Source organism: Dendropsophus ebraccatus, chromosome 10, assembly GCF_027789765.1.
Source record: "Dendropsophus ebraccatus isolate aDenEbr1 chromosome 10, aDenEbr1.pat, whole genome shotgun sequence".
Classification (NCBI taxonomy): Eukaryota; Metazoa; Chordata; class Amphibia; order Anura; family Hylidae; genus Dendropsophus; species Dendropsophus ebraccatus.
In genome coordinates this window covers 96,386,481-96,403,572 of record NC_091463.1, presented here as the reverse complement: position 1 = coordinate 96,403,572, position 17,092 = coordinate 96,386,481, and the positions used below count along the sequence as shown (strand labels likewise).

At 48.9% G+C, this 17,092-nt stretch overlaps 1 protein-coding gene across 3 annotated transcripts in view; it reads right to left on the bottom strand.

Annotated features, from left to right (window-relative positions):
- Window positions 1-1,132: 1,132 nt before the first annotated feature.
- MEIOSIN (meiosis initiator) overlaps window positions 1,133-17,092 on the bottom strand; it is a 21,149-nt gene continuing 5,189 nt past the window's right edge. For 2 of the 3 annotated variants that reach the window (XM_069985591.1, XM_069985593.1), the window contains exons 4-12: window positions 15,325-15,420; window positions 15,106-15,148; window positions 14,934-15,025; window positions 4,685-4,771; window positions 4,488-4,537; window positions 2,565-2,768; window positions 2,317-2,477; window positions 2,155-2,244; window positions 1,133-1,594 (exon numbers count right to left, since the gene is read on the bottom strand). In XM_069985591.1, the coding sequence (XP_069841692.1) occupies window positions 1,438-1,594; window positions 2,155-2,244; window positions 2,317-2,477; window positions 2,565-2,768; window positions 4,488-4,537; window positions 4,685-4,771; window positions 14,934-15,025; window positions 15,106-15,148; window positions 15,325-15,420 (980 nt within the window). In that variant the 3' untranslated portion in view covers window positions 1,133-1,437. The remainder of the gene's footprint in view (window positions 1,595-2,154; window positions 2,245-2,316; window positions 2,478-2,564; window positions 2,769-4,487; window positions 4,538-4,684; window positions 4,772-14,933; window positions 15,026-15,105; window positions 15,149-15,324; window positions 15,421-17,092) is intronic. The other variant, XM_069985592.1, reaches the window with a different exon arrangement.

Here is a 17,092-nt window from a genome sequence, read left to right as displayed (position 1 = left end):
CAATGCACCTCAGTGCTGGTGACATGATACATAGGAGGCTGCCCCCTCCCAGCATCTGGCATAGCACTGTACAGAGAGGATCCCAGAGCAAAGCTGTATCTCATAGAATACACTGGTGATTATGCAGAGCGAAGCTGCATCTTATAGAATACACTGGTGATTCTGCAGAGCGAAGCTGCATCTCATAGAATACACTGGTGACAGTGCAGAGAAGCTGCATATCATAGAATACACTGGTGACTGCAATACACTGGTGACTGTAGACGGAAGCTGCATCTCATAGAACACACTGTTGACTCTGCAGAGAAAAGCTGCATCTCATACAATACACTGGTGACTCTGCAGAGTCTGCAATACACTGGTGACTGTAGAGGGAAGCTGCATCTCATAGAATACATTGGTGACTCTACAGAGGGAAGCTACCACTCATGGAATACACTGGTGATTCTGCAGAGCGAAGCTGCATCTCATAGAATACACTGGTGACAGTGCAGAGAAGCTGCATCTCATAGAATACACTGGTGACTCTGCAATACACTGGTGACTGTAGAGGGAAGCTGCATCTCATAGAACACACTGTTGACTCTGCAGAGAGAAGCTGCATCTCATACAATACACTGGTGACTCTGCAATACACTGGTGACTGTAGAGGGAAGCTGCATCTCATAGAACACACTGTTGACTCTGCAGAGAGAAGCTGCATCTCATACAATACACTGGTGACTCTGCAATACACTGGTGACTGTAGAGGGAAGCTGCATCTCATAGAACACACTGTTGACTCTGCAGACCGAAGCTACATATCATGGAATACACTGTTGACAATGTAGAGCGAAGCTACATATCATAGAATACACTGATGACATTGCAGAGCAAAGCTGCATCTCATAAAATACACCGTAGACTCTGCAGAGCGAAGCTGCATCTCATAGAATACATTGGTGACTCTGCAGAGGGAAGCTACCACTCATGGAATACACTGGTGACTCTGCAGAGTGAAGTTGCATCTCATAGAATACACTGGTAACCCTGCAGAGGGAAGCTACCTCTCATAGAATAAACTAGTAACTCTGCATTGCGAAGCTGCATCTCATAGAATACAGTAAAAGAAGAAGCAATTCATATCACCAGAAAGTACAGATTTATTTAGAGGCAGGGGCGATTCTCACCTTCTCCCTGTGCAGACACCACTTGGCAACGATGGTAGTTATATAACAATATCTCGTATTACAGACACAACTAAACAACTATATCTGAGAACAAAACATCAGCTACTAATATGGGGGCAGTCTGGTCATCAGCTGGTAACAGTGGGGTACTTTGGTTGTCAGCTGGTACCAGTGGGGTACTTTGGTTGTCAGCTGGTAACAGTGGGGTACTTTGGTCGTCAGCTGGTTGGGACACTGCAGTCCTCAGATGTGATACCAGGGGCCCAGGTTAGGATCCCGTGTATTCCTGAAATTGAGCCGCTTTCTCTGCCAGCAGAACAGACAGGGGTTTGGGTGGAGAGACATTCTCATATGGAGGGATGAGCCGGGATGAACTGCTCCTCACCATACGATCATGGAGCAGGCTGAACTGTAGAGCCCGGACACTAACAGAGAAGGAGAGGGAGGGGTTAAAGTTTATTTTATTTCTTTTTACATTGGGTGGCAGCAGTAACACATTATTCCCACTTTCCATGCACGTTCCGTAAATATGGAACTAGGAATAAAGCCTAAGGTTTAACATGGCCCTAAGGTTTAACAACTGCAGGGCTGCACAAGCTCTGGTCCCGGCACAGTTACATATCACTAAGGCTGCTGCATGCAGATACTGAACCACTCTGATGTCTATATATTACATGTTACCATTAGAATAGACATTACACTGGGGGAAGCTGTCTGTATCACAAGTGCTGCAGCCACCCCTGATGTCTATATAACACATGTTACCATTAGAATAGACATTACACGGGGGAAGCTGTCTGTGTCACTAGTGCTGCAGCCTCCCCTGATGTCTATACATTACATGGGGAGCTGTCCAGGATTAGTCAGATATGATGGGGAGGGGCCAGGATTAGTCAGATATGATGGGGAGGGGCCAGGATTATTGAGGTTTAATCTTTAATCCTATTTGCAGACCCCGCCATATCTTCCAGCCATGCTGTCTCACCAGTATGGGCGTCTCTCCCGTGCTGACATCAGTCTCCACAGCTCTGCCAGATCCTTAGTTGCGGCTGTTGAGGCTTTCCCTGGGTAGGCACTAAAGAGACAAGTGGTTTAGACCCCTGATTCATCTCCTGCCTTATCCCCCCACCCCGCTGGTCTCAGGTACCTCAGGTATGGACGCCTGTTTAACCTACAGAACATTATGAACCCATTCACACATTTCTTTCTGAGCTGCTGGAGCCGGGAGGGGGCGCGAGGTTCGGTTGTCACCTTGGTCCCGGCAGTTTGGCTGGAGCTCACATCATCCCTTGATGTGGAGGTGGGAGTCTGTAAATAAACACAGATACTAATATCAGTGACCGCAGTCCTGTGAATGGAGTGTACAGCCCCCGGCCGGTGCCCATCATCCTTTACCTGCACCCTTTTAGCTTTGCTTTTTACATTATACACTTGAAGGCATCTACTGAATCCAGATCCTGTGGCGCCCTCTGCTGGACGCTTCTGGCTCAGATCCAGGCGTCTGGCCACCATCTTGCTTTTCTGTGTTGGTTGCGGGGGGTGAGTGCCGCTGCTCTTATCACAGGACTGGTAGCTATGATTCAGAGAGAAGCCCAAATCCTAAAAACACAAGAGTGGGTCACAACACAAGGATGGGAAAAATACAGTTCTAGGAGGGATGAGAGTAATAGGAGGGATGGGAGTAATAGGAGGGATGGGAGTAATACAGTTCTAGGAGGGATGGGAGTAATAGGAGGGATGGGAGTAATAGGAGGGATGAGAGTAATACAGTTCTAGGAGTGATGGGAGTAATAGGAGGGATGGGAGTAATAGGAGGGATGGGAGTAATAGGAGGGATGGGAGTAATAGGAGGGATGGGAGTAATAGGAGGGATGGGAGTAATAGGAGGGATGGGAGTAATAGGAGGGATGGGAATAATAGAGTTATAGGAGGGATGGGAGCAATAGGAGGGATGGGAGCAATAGGAGGGATGGGAGCAATAGGAGGGATGGGAGTAATAGGAGGGATGGGAGTAATAGAAGGGATGGGAGTAATAGGAGGGATGGGAGCAATAGGAGGGATGGGAGTAATAGGAGGGATGGGAGTAATAGAAGGGATGGGAGTAATAGGAGGGATGGGAGCAATAGGAGGGATGGGAGTAATAGGAGGGATGGGAGTAATAGAAGGGATGGGAGTAATAGGAGGGATGGGAGCAATAGGAGGGATGGGAGTAATAGGAGGGATGGGAGTAATAGAAGGGATGGGAGTAATAGGAGGGATGGGAGTAATAGAAGGGATGGGAGTAATAGGAGGGATGGGAGCAATAGGAGGGATGGGAGTAATAGGAGGGATGGGAGTAATAGAAGGGATGGGAGTAATAGGAGGGATGGGAGTAATAGGAGGGATGAGAGTAATAGGAGGGATGGGAGTAATAGGAGGGATGGGAGTAATAGGAGGGATGGGAGTAATAGAAGGGATGGGAGCAATAGGAGGGATGGGAGTAATAGGAGGGATGAGAGTAATAGGAGGGATGGGAGTAATAGAAGGGATGGGAGTAATAGGAGGGATGGGAGTAATAGGAGGGATGGGAGTAATAGGAGGGATGGGAGTAATAGGAGGGATGAGAGTAATAGGAGGGATGGGAGTAATAGGAGGGATGGGAATAATACAGTTCTAGGAGTGGATGGGAGTAATAGGAGGGATGGGGGTAATAGGAGGGATGGGAGTAATAGGAGGGATGAGAGTAATAGGAGGGATGGGAGTAATAGGAGGGATGAGAGTAATAGGAGGGATGGGAGTAATAGGAGGGATGGGAGTAATAGGAGGGATGAGGGTAATAGGAGGGATGGGAGTAATAGGAGGGATGGGAATAATACAGTTCTAGGAGGGATGGGAGTAATAGGAGGGATGGGGGTAATAGGAGGGATGGGAGTAATACAGTTCTAGGAGGAAGGAACTGGAAGAGGAAGAGTCTTCGCCAGCTCCACCATGTCCACCGAATGTCTAATCCTTAAAGGAGAACACACATTATTTGTTTGCACTGGGATAAAGAGCAGAGGCCAGCAAAGCACGGACAGAGGCCTGGCGTGCAGTGTATTTGCAACGTCCATGACACTTCTGTCCTACGGCCTCATCCCTACTAACACAGTAACAACCCTTAGGTGCTAAATGCACACAAAATCAGCAGTGTTCTTCCTCTAGTGCAGGGGTAGGGAACCTTGGCTTTCAAGCTAAAGTAGTGTGAGAACTGCAGCCCTCCAGGTGCTGTGGAACTACAATTCCCATCATACCTGGACAGCTAAGGTCTGACACCCGTGATGTGTGGAGTCACAACTTTACCTGAAGATCATCAGGAGGCTGGGAGTGGAGCTGCACCTCCTCAAACAGACCTGAAATGTAAGATCCCAGCATGAGCATTCACCATCCCCTGCACCCCTATATAACACTACTGCACCCCTATATAACACTACTGCACCCCTATATAACACTACTGCACCCCTATATAACACTACTGCACCCCGTATACTGGCACCCACCTTGTGAGAGAAGATCAGAAGGAAGGGACATCAGCAATGGGCTCAACTCCAGAGGTGCAGCTGAAGAGAACTGTGGGGTGCAGGGCCCTACAGGACACACAATGGGGGCCACAGGTCAGGAGAGTCACTGTGTTCCCTCCAATACTCAGCACCATGGCAGGGAGTAGTGGGAGTGGTCTGTTCATGTACTGTAGTGGGAGTGGCGTGTTCATGTACAATAGTGAAAGTGGCGTGTTCATGTACAGTAGTGGGAGTGGCATGTTCATGTACTGTAGTGGGAGTGGTCTGTTCATGTACTGTAGTGGGAGTGGTCTGTTCATGTACTGTAGTGGGAGTGGTCTGTTCATGTACTGTAGTGGGAGTGGCGTGTTCATGTACAGTAGTGGGAGTGGTGTGTTCATGTACAGTAGTGGGAGTGGTCTGTTCATGTACAGTGGTGGGAGTGGCATGTTCATGTACAGTAGTGGGAGTGGCGTGTTCATGTACAGTAGTGGGAGTGGCATGTTCATGTACTGTAGTGGGAGTGGCGTGTTCATGTACAGTAGTGGGAGTGGCGTGTTCATGTACAGTAGTGGGAGTGGTCTGTTCATGTACTGTAGTGGGAGTGGCGTGTTCATGTACAGTAGTGGGAGTGGTGTGTTCATGTACAGTAGTGGAAGTGGGGTGTTCATGTACAGTAGTGGGAGTGGCGTGTTCATGTACTGTAGTGGGAGTGGGGTGTTCATGTACAGTAGTGGGAGTGGCGTGTTCATGTACAATAGTGGGAGTGGCGTGTTCATGTACAATAGTGGGAGTGGCGTGTTCACGTACAGTGGTGGGAGTGGCGTGTTCATGTACAGTAGTGGGAGTGGTCTGTTCATATACTGTAGTGGGAGTGGCGTGTTCACGTACAGTGGTGGGAGTGGCGTGTTCATGTACAGTAGTGGGAGTGGTCTGTTCATGTACTGTAGTGGGAGTGGTCTGTTCATGTACTGTAGTGGGAGTGGCGTGTTCATGTACAGTAGTGGAAGTGACGTGTTCATGTACAGTAGTGGAAGTGGGGTGTTCATGTACAGTAGTGGGAGTGGGGTGTTCATGTACAGTAGTGGGAGTGGCATGTTCATGTACTGTAGTGAGAGTGGGGTGTTCATGTACAGTAGTGGGAGTGGTCTGTTCATGTACAGTAGTGGGAGTGGTCTGTTCATGTACACTAGTGGGAGTGGCATGTTCATGTACAATAGTGGGAGTGGCGTGTTCATGTACAGTAGTGGAAGTGGCGTGTTCATGTACAGTAGTGGGAGTGGTCTGTTCATGTACTGTAGTGGGAGTGGCCTGTTCATGTACAGTAGTGGGAGTGGTCTGTTCATGTACTGTAGTGGGAGTGGCGTGTTCATGTACAGTAGTGGGAGTGGTCTGTTCATGTACTGTAGTGGGAGTGGCGTGTTCATGTACAGTAGTGGGAGTGGCGTGTTCATGTACAGTAGTGGGAGTGGTCTGTTCATGTACTGTAGTGGGAGTGGCGTCTTCATATACAGTAGTGGGAGTGGCGTGTTCATGTACTGTAGTGGGAGTGACGTGTCCATGTACAGTAGTGGGAGTGGCGTGTTCATGTACAGTAGTGGAAGTGGCGTGTTCATGTACAGTAGTGGGAGTGGCGTGTTCATGTACAGTGGTGGGAGTGGCATGTTCATGTACAGTAGTGGGAGTGGAGTGTTCATGTACAGTAGTGGGAGTGGTCTGTTCATGTACAGTAGTGGGAGTGGTGTGTTCATGTACAGTAGTGGGAGTGGTCTGTTCATGTACTGTAGTGGGAGTGGTCTGTTCATATACTGTAGTGGGAGTGGCGTGTTCATGTACAGTAGTGGGAGTGGTGTGTTCATGTACAGTAGTGGGAGTGGTCTGTTCATGTACAGTGGTGGGAGTGGCATGTTCATGTACAGTAGTGGGAGTGGCGTGTTCATGTACAGTAGTGGGAGTGGCATGTTCATGTACTGTAGTGGGAGTGGCGTGTTCATGTACAGTAGTGGGAGTGGCGTGTTCATGTACAGTAGTGGGAGTGGTCTGTTCATGTACTGTAGTGGGAGTGGCGTGTTCATGTACAGTAGTGGGAGTGGTGTGTTCATGTACAGTAGTGGAAGTGGGGTGTTCATGTACAGTAGTGGGAGTGGCGTGTTCATGTACTGTAGTGGGAGTGGGGTGTTCATGTACAGTAGTGGGAGTGGCGTGTTCATGTACTGTAGCGGGAGTGGCGTGTTCATGTACAATAGTGGGAGTGGCGTGTTCATGTACAATAGTGGGAGTGGCGTGTTCACGTACAGTGGTGGGAGTGGCGTGTTCATGTACAGTAGTGGGAGTGGTCTGTTCATATACTGTAGTGGGAGTGGCGTGTTCACGTACAGTGGTGGGAGTGGCGTGTTCATGTACAGTAGTGGGAGTGGTCTGTTCATGTACTGTAGTGGGAGTGGTCTGTTCATGTACTGTAGTGGGAGTGGCGTGTTCATGTACAGTAGTGGGAGTGACGTGTTCATGTACAGTAGTGGAAGTGGGGTGTTCATGTACAGTAGTGGGAGTGGGGTGTTCATGTACAGTAGTGGGAGTGGCATGTTCATGTACTGTAGTGAGAGTGGGGTGTTCATGTACAGTAGTGGGAGTGGCGTGTTCATGTACAGTAGTGGGAGTGGTCTGTTCATGTACACTAGTGGGAGTGGCATGTTCATGTACAATAGTGGGAGTGGCGTGTTCATGTACAGTAGTGGAAGTGGCGTGTTCATGTACAGTAGTGGGAGTGGTCTGTTCATGTACTGTAGTGGGAGTGGCGTGTTCATGTACAGTAGTGGGAGTGGTCTGTTCATGTACTGTAGTGGGAGTGGCGTGTTCATGTACAGTAGTGGGAGTGGTCTGTTCATGTACTGTAGTGGGAGTGGCGTGTTCATGTACAGTAGTGGGAGTGGCGTGTTCATGTACAGTAGTGGGAGTGGTCTGTTCATGTACTGTAGTGGGAGTGGCGTCTTCATATACAGTAGTGGGAGTGGCGTGTTCATGTACTGTAGTGGGAGTGACGTGTCCATGTACAGTAGTGGGAGTGGCGTGTTCATGTACAGTAGTGGAAGTGGCGTGTTCATGTACAGTAGTGGGAGTGGCGTGTTCATGTACAGTGGTGGGAGTGGCATGTTCATGTACAGTAGTGGGAGTGGTCTGTTCATATACTGTAGTGGGAGTGGCATGTTCATGTACTGTAGTGGGAGTGGAGTGTTCATGTACAGTAGTGGGAGTGGTCTGTTCATGTACAGTAGTGGGAGTGGTGTGTTCATGTACAGTAGTGGGAGTGGTCTGTTCATGTACTGTAGTGGGAGTGGTCTGTTCATATACTGTAGTGGGAGTGGAGTGTTCATGTACAGTAGTGGGAGTGGTGTGTTCATGTACTGTAGTGGTAGTGGCGTGTTCATGTACAGTAGTGGGAGTGGCGTGTTCATGTACAGTAGTGGGAGTGGAGTGTTCATGTACAGTAGTGGGGTTAGCATGTTCATGTACAGTAGTGGGAGTGGCGTGTTCATGTACAGTAGTGGGAGTGGCATGTTCATGTACAGTAGTGGGAGTGGCGTGTTCATGTACAGTAGTGGGAGTGGAGTGTTCATGTACAGTAGTGGGGTTGGCATGTTCATGTACAGTAGTGGGAGTGGCGTGTTCATGTACAGTAGTGGGAGTGGCATGTTCATGTACAGTAGTGGGAGTGGAGTGTTCATGTACAGTAGTGGGGTTGGCATGTTCATGTACTGTAGTGGTAGTGGCGTGTTCATGTACAGTAGTGGGAGTGGCGTGTTCATGTACAGTAGTGGGAGTGGAGTGTTCATGTACAGTAGTGGGGTTAGCATGTTCATGTACAGTAGTGGGAGTGGCGTGTTCATGTACAGTAGTGGGAGTGGCATGTTCATGTACAGTAGTGGGAGTGGCGTGTTCATGTACAGTAGTGGGAGTGGCATGTTCATGTACAGTAGTGGGAGTGGCATGTTCATGTACAGTAGTGGGAGTGGGGGGCGGAGCCTGGCCGGGCATGTGAGCAGACGTGTGACCTGAGAGCTCCGGCGGGTCCCGCTGCTTACCGGCGTTTACATCCTCCTGCGGGCCACCAAACTTCCCAGCAATCCTCCCAGGGGTACACAGATCCCCAGAAACCGATCCGGTGCGGGAACCATGGCCGGCGGGACGTCTAAGAAGACGAAATCGACGGCGGGAGCGGGCGGCCGAGAGATTCAAGATGGCGCCGACCCGCCGCCTCACACACCGCGCTCCACACGGCTGCTCACTACAGGGACGGCTGCCAGGCTGGCCGAGTTCCAGAAGCCGCCGACCCCCCGGATGACCCACAACTGTGTCCGGTATGATCATGAGGAGGGGGAGGACATTGAGGATTGCCCCATAGAAAATGCCCCATTAGGAGCTGCTATTGTGGAGGGCTGCAGAGGAGAGGAGAGGGAGGAGAGCTCTGATTCCCTGGCAGGAGCTGCAAAGCAGTGCAGTGCTCTACCTCTATGCACAAAGACAGCCCATGCTCAGGAGCCCACACTGAGGGACATTCTCCACGCTGTAGCACAATGCAATTCCTCTATTTCTAAATGCAATACTGCAATCTCCACTCTTACACAACAAATTGGCAGCCTGCAGGGTGAAGTGGGGTTTCTCCGCCAGGATTTACGTAAAGTCAGTGACAGGACCACCGAGGTGGAACATAGGGTGGGAGATCTGGAGGACAAAGTTGTGCCCATCGCATCCACTTCCCGAAAACATGATCAGCTACTTTCTCAGTTACTACTGAAAACGGATGACTTAGAGAATCGTCTGAGAAGGAATAATGTGAGACTTGTGGGAGTGCCAGAGAGAGTCGAGGGCGCAAATCCCACAGAATATTTTGAAAAATGGCTTGCTGAGGTATTTGGGAAGGATAATCTGTCCCCAATGTATGCGGTAGAGAGGGCTCACAGAGTGCCTATGCGACCCCTCCCACCTGGTTCCCCACCTCGGGCAGTCCTAGTGAAATTGCTTCATTATCGCGACCGTGACACCATATTGAGAGCGGCACGGAATTCTCCGGACGCAGCTATTAACGGCAGTAAAATCTCCTTCTTTCCTGACCACTCTGCGGAAGTTCAGAAACAGCGTGCCCAGTTTATTGAGGTGAAGAGGAGGCTGCGTACCCTGCAAGTACCTTATGCTATGCTATACCCTGCCAAGTTACGGGTTGTTGCGGCAGGGGATACCCATTTCTTCACCTCCCCAAGAGATGCGATGCGGTGGCTGGATCAGGAGGAACAGCATCTTCGTGGAAGGCGCAGCCCTCGCAATCAAGATGCGCCAGCCTGAGACCCGGACAAAACTACCTCGCCTTAAGATTTGGTGCCCTCGGAGGACTCCCGAGTGTCTGATAAGTATTGACGTACAAGTATTTTTTGCCATTTATTTGCTCCTGCTGGCCCGCGGGATTTCATTTCTCCTGTTTCAAGTGGGACCTGTTATGCTCTCTGTATGCAGCACTGCAGCTGACTGACTGTTCACTGTCCTGTGGCTATGGAGGACTGGTGCCCCGGTCTGCAGATTTTTTGGAAGCAGACCCTTTTGTTCCTGGATACATGGTTATGTTTTATTTGGGGGCTCTTTTTTTCCCTTTGTTTTTCTTTTTTTGATTCCACATGGTGCCTTATTTCTTTCACTGTGATTGTTGTGCTCCGAGACCTATGTGCTACTGCCACCCAGTGGCTATTTTTTTCTTCATTTTATGAGCTTCATTACTTGCAATGGATTGTGTATTATAGGATTAATGATATGCCTACTGTACAGTACTACCGTCCCATTTATATGCTAAAGGGTGAATATGGCTAGTAGGCTTACGGTGATTTCTTGGAATGTGCGGGGCCTTGGGGATGCGGATAAACGGTATGCAATGTTTGATTCCCTGCGGCAGCATCATCCTGTGGTGCTGTGTGTTCAGGAAACGCATCTAACTGCTGACACTATACAACATCTGAAGCGGGCTTGGGTGGGGTGGAGTTACCACTCTGTGTACACTCAGTACTCTAGAGGGGTGAGCATACTGGTTCACAAGGATATTCCCTTCACATGCATGGACAGTAAAATTGATCAGAATGGTAGATATGTCTGTTTATACTGTGTTATCTATGGAATTAGATGCATCTTAAGTGCAGTATATGTCCCTCCCCCGTACGGTTGCACGGTGTTGAATAGGGTGATGGAGTTTGGCGCCGCGCACCCGGATGCACCTATCTTGATAGTGGGAGACTTTAATATGGTGATTGATCCCTCGATAGATAAATGTAGCATGGGTCCTGTGAGCCCGGGGGCCTCTACCACTCCCTTGGGGAAAATGCTGGTGGAACTGTCCCTCTTAGATGTTTTGCGTCTTAAGCATCCGGGTGAGCGGAGTTACTCCTGTTACTCTTCCACACATCACTCTTTGTCCAGAATAGATCTAGCTATATGCTCTGCCCCACTGTTAAATCAAATAACCTGCGTGGATTATCTCCCCAGGGCCCTCTCGGATCACTCGCCCTTGAAACTTCAAATGACGCACCCTGGATCTGGGGCGGTCGGGAGGAGTCTGTGGAGACTGAATCCGCACTGGCTGACAGTCCTAGATCCGGCTACTGTGGTACCGGTAGTGGAGGAGTATTTTGCTTTAAATGGGGGCTCGGTATCTCTCCGGGTGGAGTGGGATGCCATGAAGGCATATCTCCGGGGACATTTTATCCAGCGTATCCCGGGGGCAAAGAGGAGGAGGGGGCAGTTACGTCAGGATCTTCTGAAGGGTCTGAGGGAACGGGAGGAACAGCATATCTTACAACCAACTGAGGCTACGGCTCGGAGACTCCGAGCTGCCCATACGGCGCTTAACATATTCGACATGGAATCTGCAGCCCAGAAACGTACATTTGCCAAGCATTCCTTTTTTGTGGAGGGGGAGAAGGCGGGACACATTCTGGCAGTGGTAGCCAATGCCCAAAGGGACGCCACCTACATCACTAGCATCCAAAACCAGGAGGGGGTGGCGGTGACGACACTACATGACATACTGGAGGTGTTCCGACGCTATTATCTGACACTTTATTCTTCCCATTTAGAGGTGACAACGGCCCAACTTACGCAATTTTTACTTGACATACCCTTACCAACTCTCACACTAGAACAACGGGATTTCCTGGACGCACCATTGTCCGTAGAGGACCGGGAAGCTGCAGCAGCTTCTCTGCATAATTATAAAGCCCCCGGAGCAGATGGGTTCCCGGCGGAATTGTATAAGTCTGTGGGAAACCCCTACTCCCTAAATTGCTGGAACTATGGAATGCCTCCATGGAGTCGGGCACTCTGCCCGAGTCGATGCAGGGAGCGATAATAGTAGTCTTACCGAAGCCCGGGAAGGACCCTCTAGTACCAGACTCCTATAGACCCATCTCCCTACTTCCGGTGGATATCAAAATTATAGCTAAAGCCCTGGCCACCCGTCTCTCGGGGATTATCTCATCTCTGATACATCCTGATCAGACGGGGTTTATCCCTGCCAGATCTACGGCCTTGAATATACGTAGGCTACACCTTAACTTGCAGTTACCAGTGGAGAACCCGGGGTCTAGGGTGATTTGTTCATTGGACGCTGTCAAAGCATTTGACAGCGTCGAATGGCCATATCTGTGGGCGGTGTTGCAGAGGATGGGATTTGGACCGGTTTTCCTGTCAGCTATACAATTACTGTATTCGGCCCCAATGGCGCGCCTGCGGATAAATGGAGGGCTGTCGCCGGCTTTCCCGCTTCACCGGGGGACACGGCAGGGCTGCCCGATCTCCCCGCTACTGTTTGCGCTGGCTATAGAACCCCTAGCCTCCCTATTGCGCTCGCATCCTGGAGTGACTGGCTTTAGGAGGGGATTGAGGGAGGATAAACTGGCGTTATACGCTGATGATTTATTGCTGTATCTCAGTGATTCTTCCTCCTCCCTTTCTACTGCAATGTCCATAATAAATGAATTCGGGACTTATTCAGGCCTTACTGTAAATTGGGACAAATCAGTTATTATGCCCATAGACTCAGAGGATAGTTTACAGTTGGGTCCTGCCATTCCACTGAGGTGTGTCCACACCTTTAAATACCTGGGAGTTACTCTTTCTAGGGATGTTAGGGCCTACGAAAAATTGAATGTGACACCTCTGATATATAAATTTCAGCAAAAGCTAGCTGTCTGGCGCAAATTGCCTCTCTCTGTGGTGGGAAGGGCGAACTTGGTGAAGATGATTTGGATGCCGCAATTACTATATATTTTACATAACTCTCCTGTGTGGCTTCCATCTCGTCTTTTCCATAAGATACATGCTATTTTTCGCGCCCTGATTTGGGGATCCCAGCATCCACGCATTAAATTAGACACATTACAGCGATCCAAGACTGACGGGGGTTTGGCGATCCCTAATGCTGCCATGTACTTCCTGGCAGCTCAACTACAACACCTGAAGGGATGGGAGCTGGATGACGGAGGGGACCAAAATAAAGTATTGATTAGTTATCACCTACACTCTGACTACCTGTTTGAAACTCTGGAGGCCAAAAGGATACTACTGCTTTCCCCACAAATACCAACATTATTGCTCATCCATAAGATGTGGTGGAAACTTAGAGATCTATATGGTATCACGGGGTATACACCGTACACTTCCATCTGGGACACTCCGTGGCTAGGGGATTTACACTTCCTGGAGGGATTTGCCACCTGGAGAGATGCCGGGATTCGGAAAATAATGCAGTTATATGATGGAGGGCAGTTGAAGCGTTTTGATCAATTACAGAGCCAATTTGTTCTGCCCCATACTCAATTTTATAAATACCTACAATTACGTCATGCATGTGAAGCGGAGGGGGAGATTCTAGTGTCGGGGGTACAATATCTGCCGCCTATGAATATTGTTGGGGAATCGGATTCCACTAAAGGGCTTATTTCCTGTTTATGCCGCCACATTATCTCCAAGTATTTAGATAGGTACCCACTTACATTGAGGGAAAAATGGGAGGCGGATGTTGGCCCTATAGAAGAAGGTCAATGGAAAGAAATACTGGAAATGACACCTAAGCTATCCCTGGGGGAGCATCACCGACTCTCACACCTATACCTCTTACACCGTGTGTATCGCACGCCACAATTCCTCTTCCGTATTAATGTCAGGGATACGCCCATGTGTCCCAGGTGCCATGTCCATGAAGGGGGTCTTTTACATATGTTTTGGCGATGCCCCAAGCTGTTCCGGTACTGGGGAGGGGTGGCGTCGGCCATACATAAAGCCTATTCAGTAGACTTACAACAATCTCCGCTGGTGTATATATTGGGCTATGTGGAGGATTTGGCATTGAATGTGGGGGAACAGACTGCAGTAGCTCGCATCCTGTTTATGGCACGTAAGCTTATTTCCCAACACTGGCTTGATGGGGCCCCTCCTTCGGTATCAGAATTTGTGAAAAAAGTCAATTGGTTAATTGGCATAGAAAAATATGCATATGAGAAGCGAAAAGCTAGTAAAAAGTTTGATAAGATTTGGGGTAGGTGGATGGCTGTGCCTGAGCTGGCGTCCCCAGGGTCCCGCACGTAGGTTGCGTTGAATTGCGCGTAGAGGGGAGAAGTGGTATATATCGCTATCCTATATTCATCACCTGTCAGTGGGCGTTCTGTACATTTGAGTTCAGAGACTTTTCTACCTGTTTTCTTTTTGAACTACAGCTCAAGAACATTCACGGTGTGCATGGGCACATAAGGTTCTCGGAAAGTTGCACTTGGTTTCTGTTTACATAATGGGTGGAGTTGGACGGTTTGGGGGGTGGGAGGGAGGTGTGGGGGTTGGGGAGGGGGGAGGGGGTGATTGGAGGGTATACCCTCCAGGGTTTTTGTGATTGTATGGGGATAAATTCTGTATTGTGAAAAAGTTTTTTTTTTCAATAAAAATTATTCTGATTAAAAAAAAAAAAAAAAAAAAACAGTAGTGGGAGTGGCATGTTCATGTACTGTAGTGGGAGTGGAGTGTTCATGTACAGTAGTGGGAGTGGAGTGTTCATGTACAGTAGTGGGGGTGGCATGTTCATGTACAGTAGTGGGAGTGGAGTGTTCATGTACAGTAGTGGGGGTGGCATGTTCATGTACAGTAGTGGGAGTGGTGTGTTCATGTACCCTAGTGGGAGTGGCACGTTCATATAGATGACAAGAGAGATGGAAGCATAGTCACTCACTGTTTGGAGAATGAGGGATTACAGAGACGAGCCATGGACTGCCATCCCCATTATTGGAGGATGAAGAGGAGACGTACGGGACCAGCCTCTGCCTGTAATAAGACACCTTATTGTGACCCGGACAGATTCACAGCATGCATCACCTGCATAGTCTGTGATGTATGATACTTACTGCAAGATTTGCTTTGATTTCAGTTTTGGTTTCACTGCAAAACCTTAAAGAAAAGAAGCAAATGTTATTCCCTGCGGAGACTGCGCCATTCTTCCCTTCAGCTCTGCCCACTCATCACTGTCTGAGAGCTAATGTACAGCTGATAGGTGCGTTGGGGGGCAGTACAGCGATAAGTAGTCATTTGTAATAACTACGGTATAATGCAGCTTATTATCTCACCCCTGTGACGCTGTTGTCTTCTGATCTGTGGCCCACCATTGCTCTGCTTACAGCTGATCTCCACCGATTGTCTCGGGGTCCAGAGTGGAAAGAAACCTGCACAAAGGCCGCAGCTGACTACTACCCCCTTATACATTTACCACCCTCTATTACTACTACCCCCTTATAAATTTACCACCCTCTATTACTACTACCCCCTTTTAAATTTACCACCCTCTATTACTACTACCCCCTTATACACTTACCACCCTCTACTACTACTACCCCCTAATACACATACCACCATCTCCTACTACTACCCCCTTATACACATACCACCCTCTCTTAATACTACCTCCTTATACACATACCACCCTCTCCTACTACTACCTCCTTATACACATACCACCCTCTCTTACCATTACCCCCTTATACACATATCACCCTCTCCTACTATTACCCCCTTATACACATACCACCCTCTCCTACTACTACCCCCTTATACACATACCACCCTCTCCTACTACTACCCCCTTATACACATACCACCCTCTTCTACTATTACCCCCTTATACACATACCACCCTCTCCTACTACTACCCCCTTATACACATACCACCCTCTCCTACTACTACCCCCTTATACACATACCACCCTCTTCTACTACTACCCCCTTATACACATACCACCCTCTCCTCCTACTACCCCCTTATACACATACCACCCTCTCCTCCTACTACCCCCCTATAAACATACCACCCTCTCCTCCTACTACCCCCTTATACACATACCACCCTCTCCTACTACTACCTCCTTATACACTTACCACCCTCTCCTACTACTACCCTTATACACATACCACACTCTCCTACTACTACCCCCTTATACACATACCACCCTCTCCTACTACTACCCCCTTATACACATACCACCCTCTCCTACTACTACCTCCTTATACACATATCACCCTCTCCTACTACTACCTCCTTATACACTTACCACCCTCTCCTACTACTACCCTTATACACATACCACACTCTCCTACTACTACCCCCTTATACACATACCACCCTCTCCTACTACTACCCCCTTATACACTTACCACCCTCTCCTACTACTACCCCCCTATACACATACCACCCTCTCCTACTACTACCCCTTATACACATACCACCCTCTCCTACTACTACCCCTTATACACATACCACCCTCTCCTACTACTACCCCTTATACACATATCACCCTCTTGTACTATTACCCCTTATACACATACCACCCTCTCCTACTACTACCTCCTTATACACATACCACCCTCTCCTACTACTACCCCTTATACACATACCACCCTCTCCTACTACTACCCCCCTATACACATACCACCCTCTCCTCCTACTACCTCCTTATACACATACCACCCTCTCCTACTACTACCCCCTTATACACATACCACCCTCTCCTACTACTACCTCCTTATACACATACCACCCTCTCCTACTACTACCCCTTATACACATACCACCCTCTCCTACTACTACCCCTTATACACTTACCACCCTCTCCTACTACTACCCCCTTATACACATACCACCCTCTCCTACTACTACCTCCTTATACACATACCACCCTCTCCTACTACTACCCCCTTATACACATACCACCCTCTCCTACTACTACCCCTTATACACATACCACCCTCTCCTACTACTACCCCTTATACACTTACCACCCTCTCCTCCTACTACCCCCTTATACACATATCACCCTCTCCTACTACTACCCCTTATACACA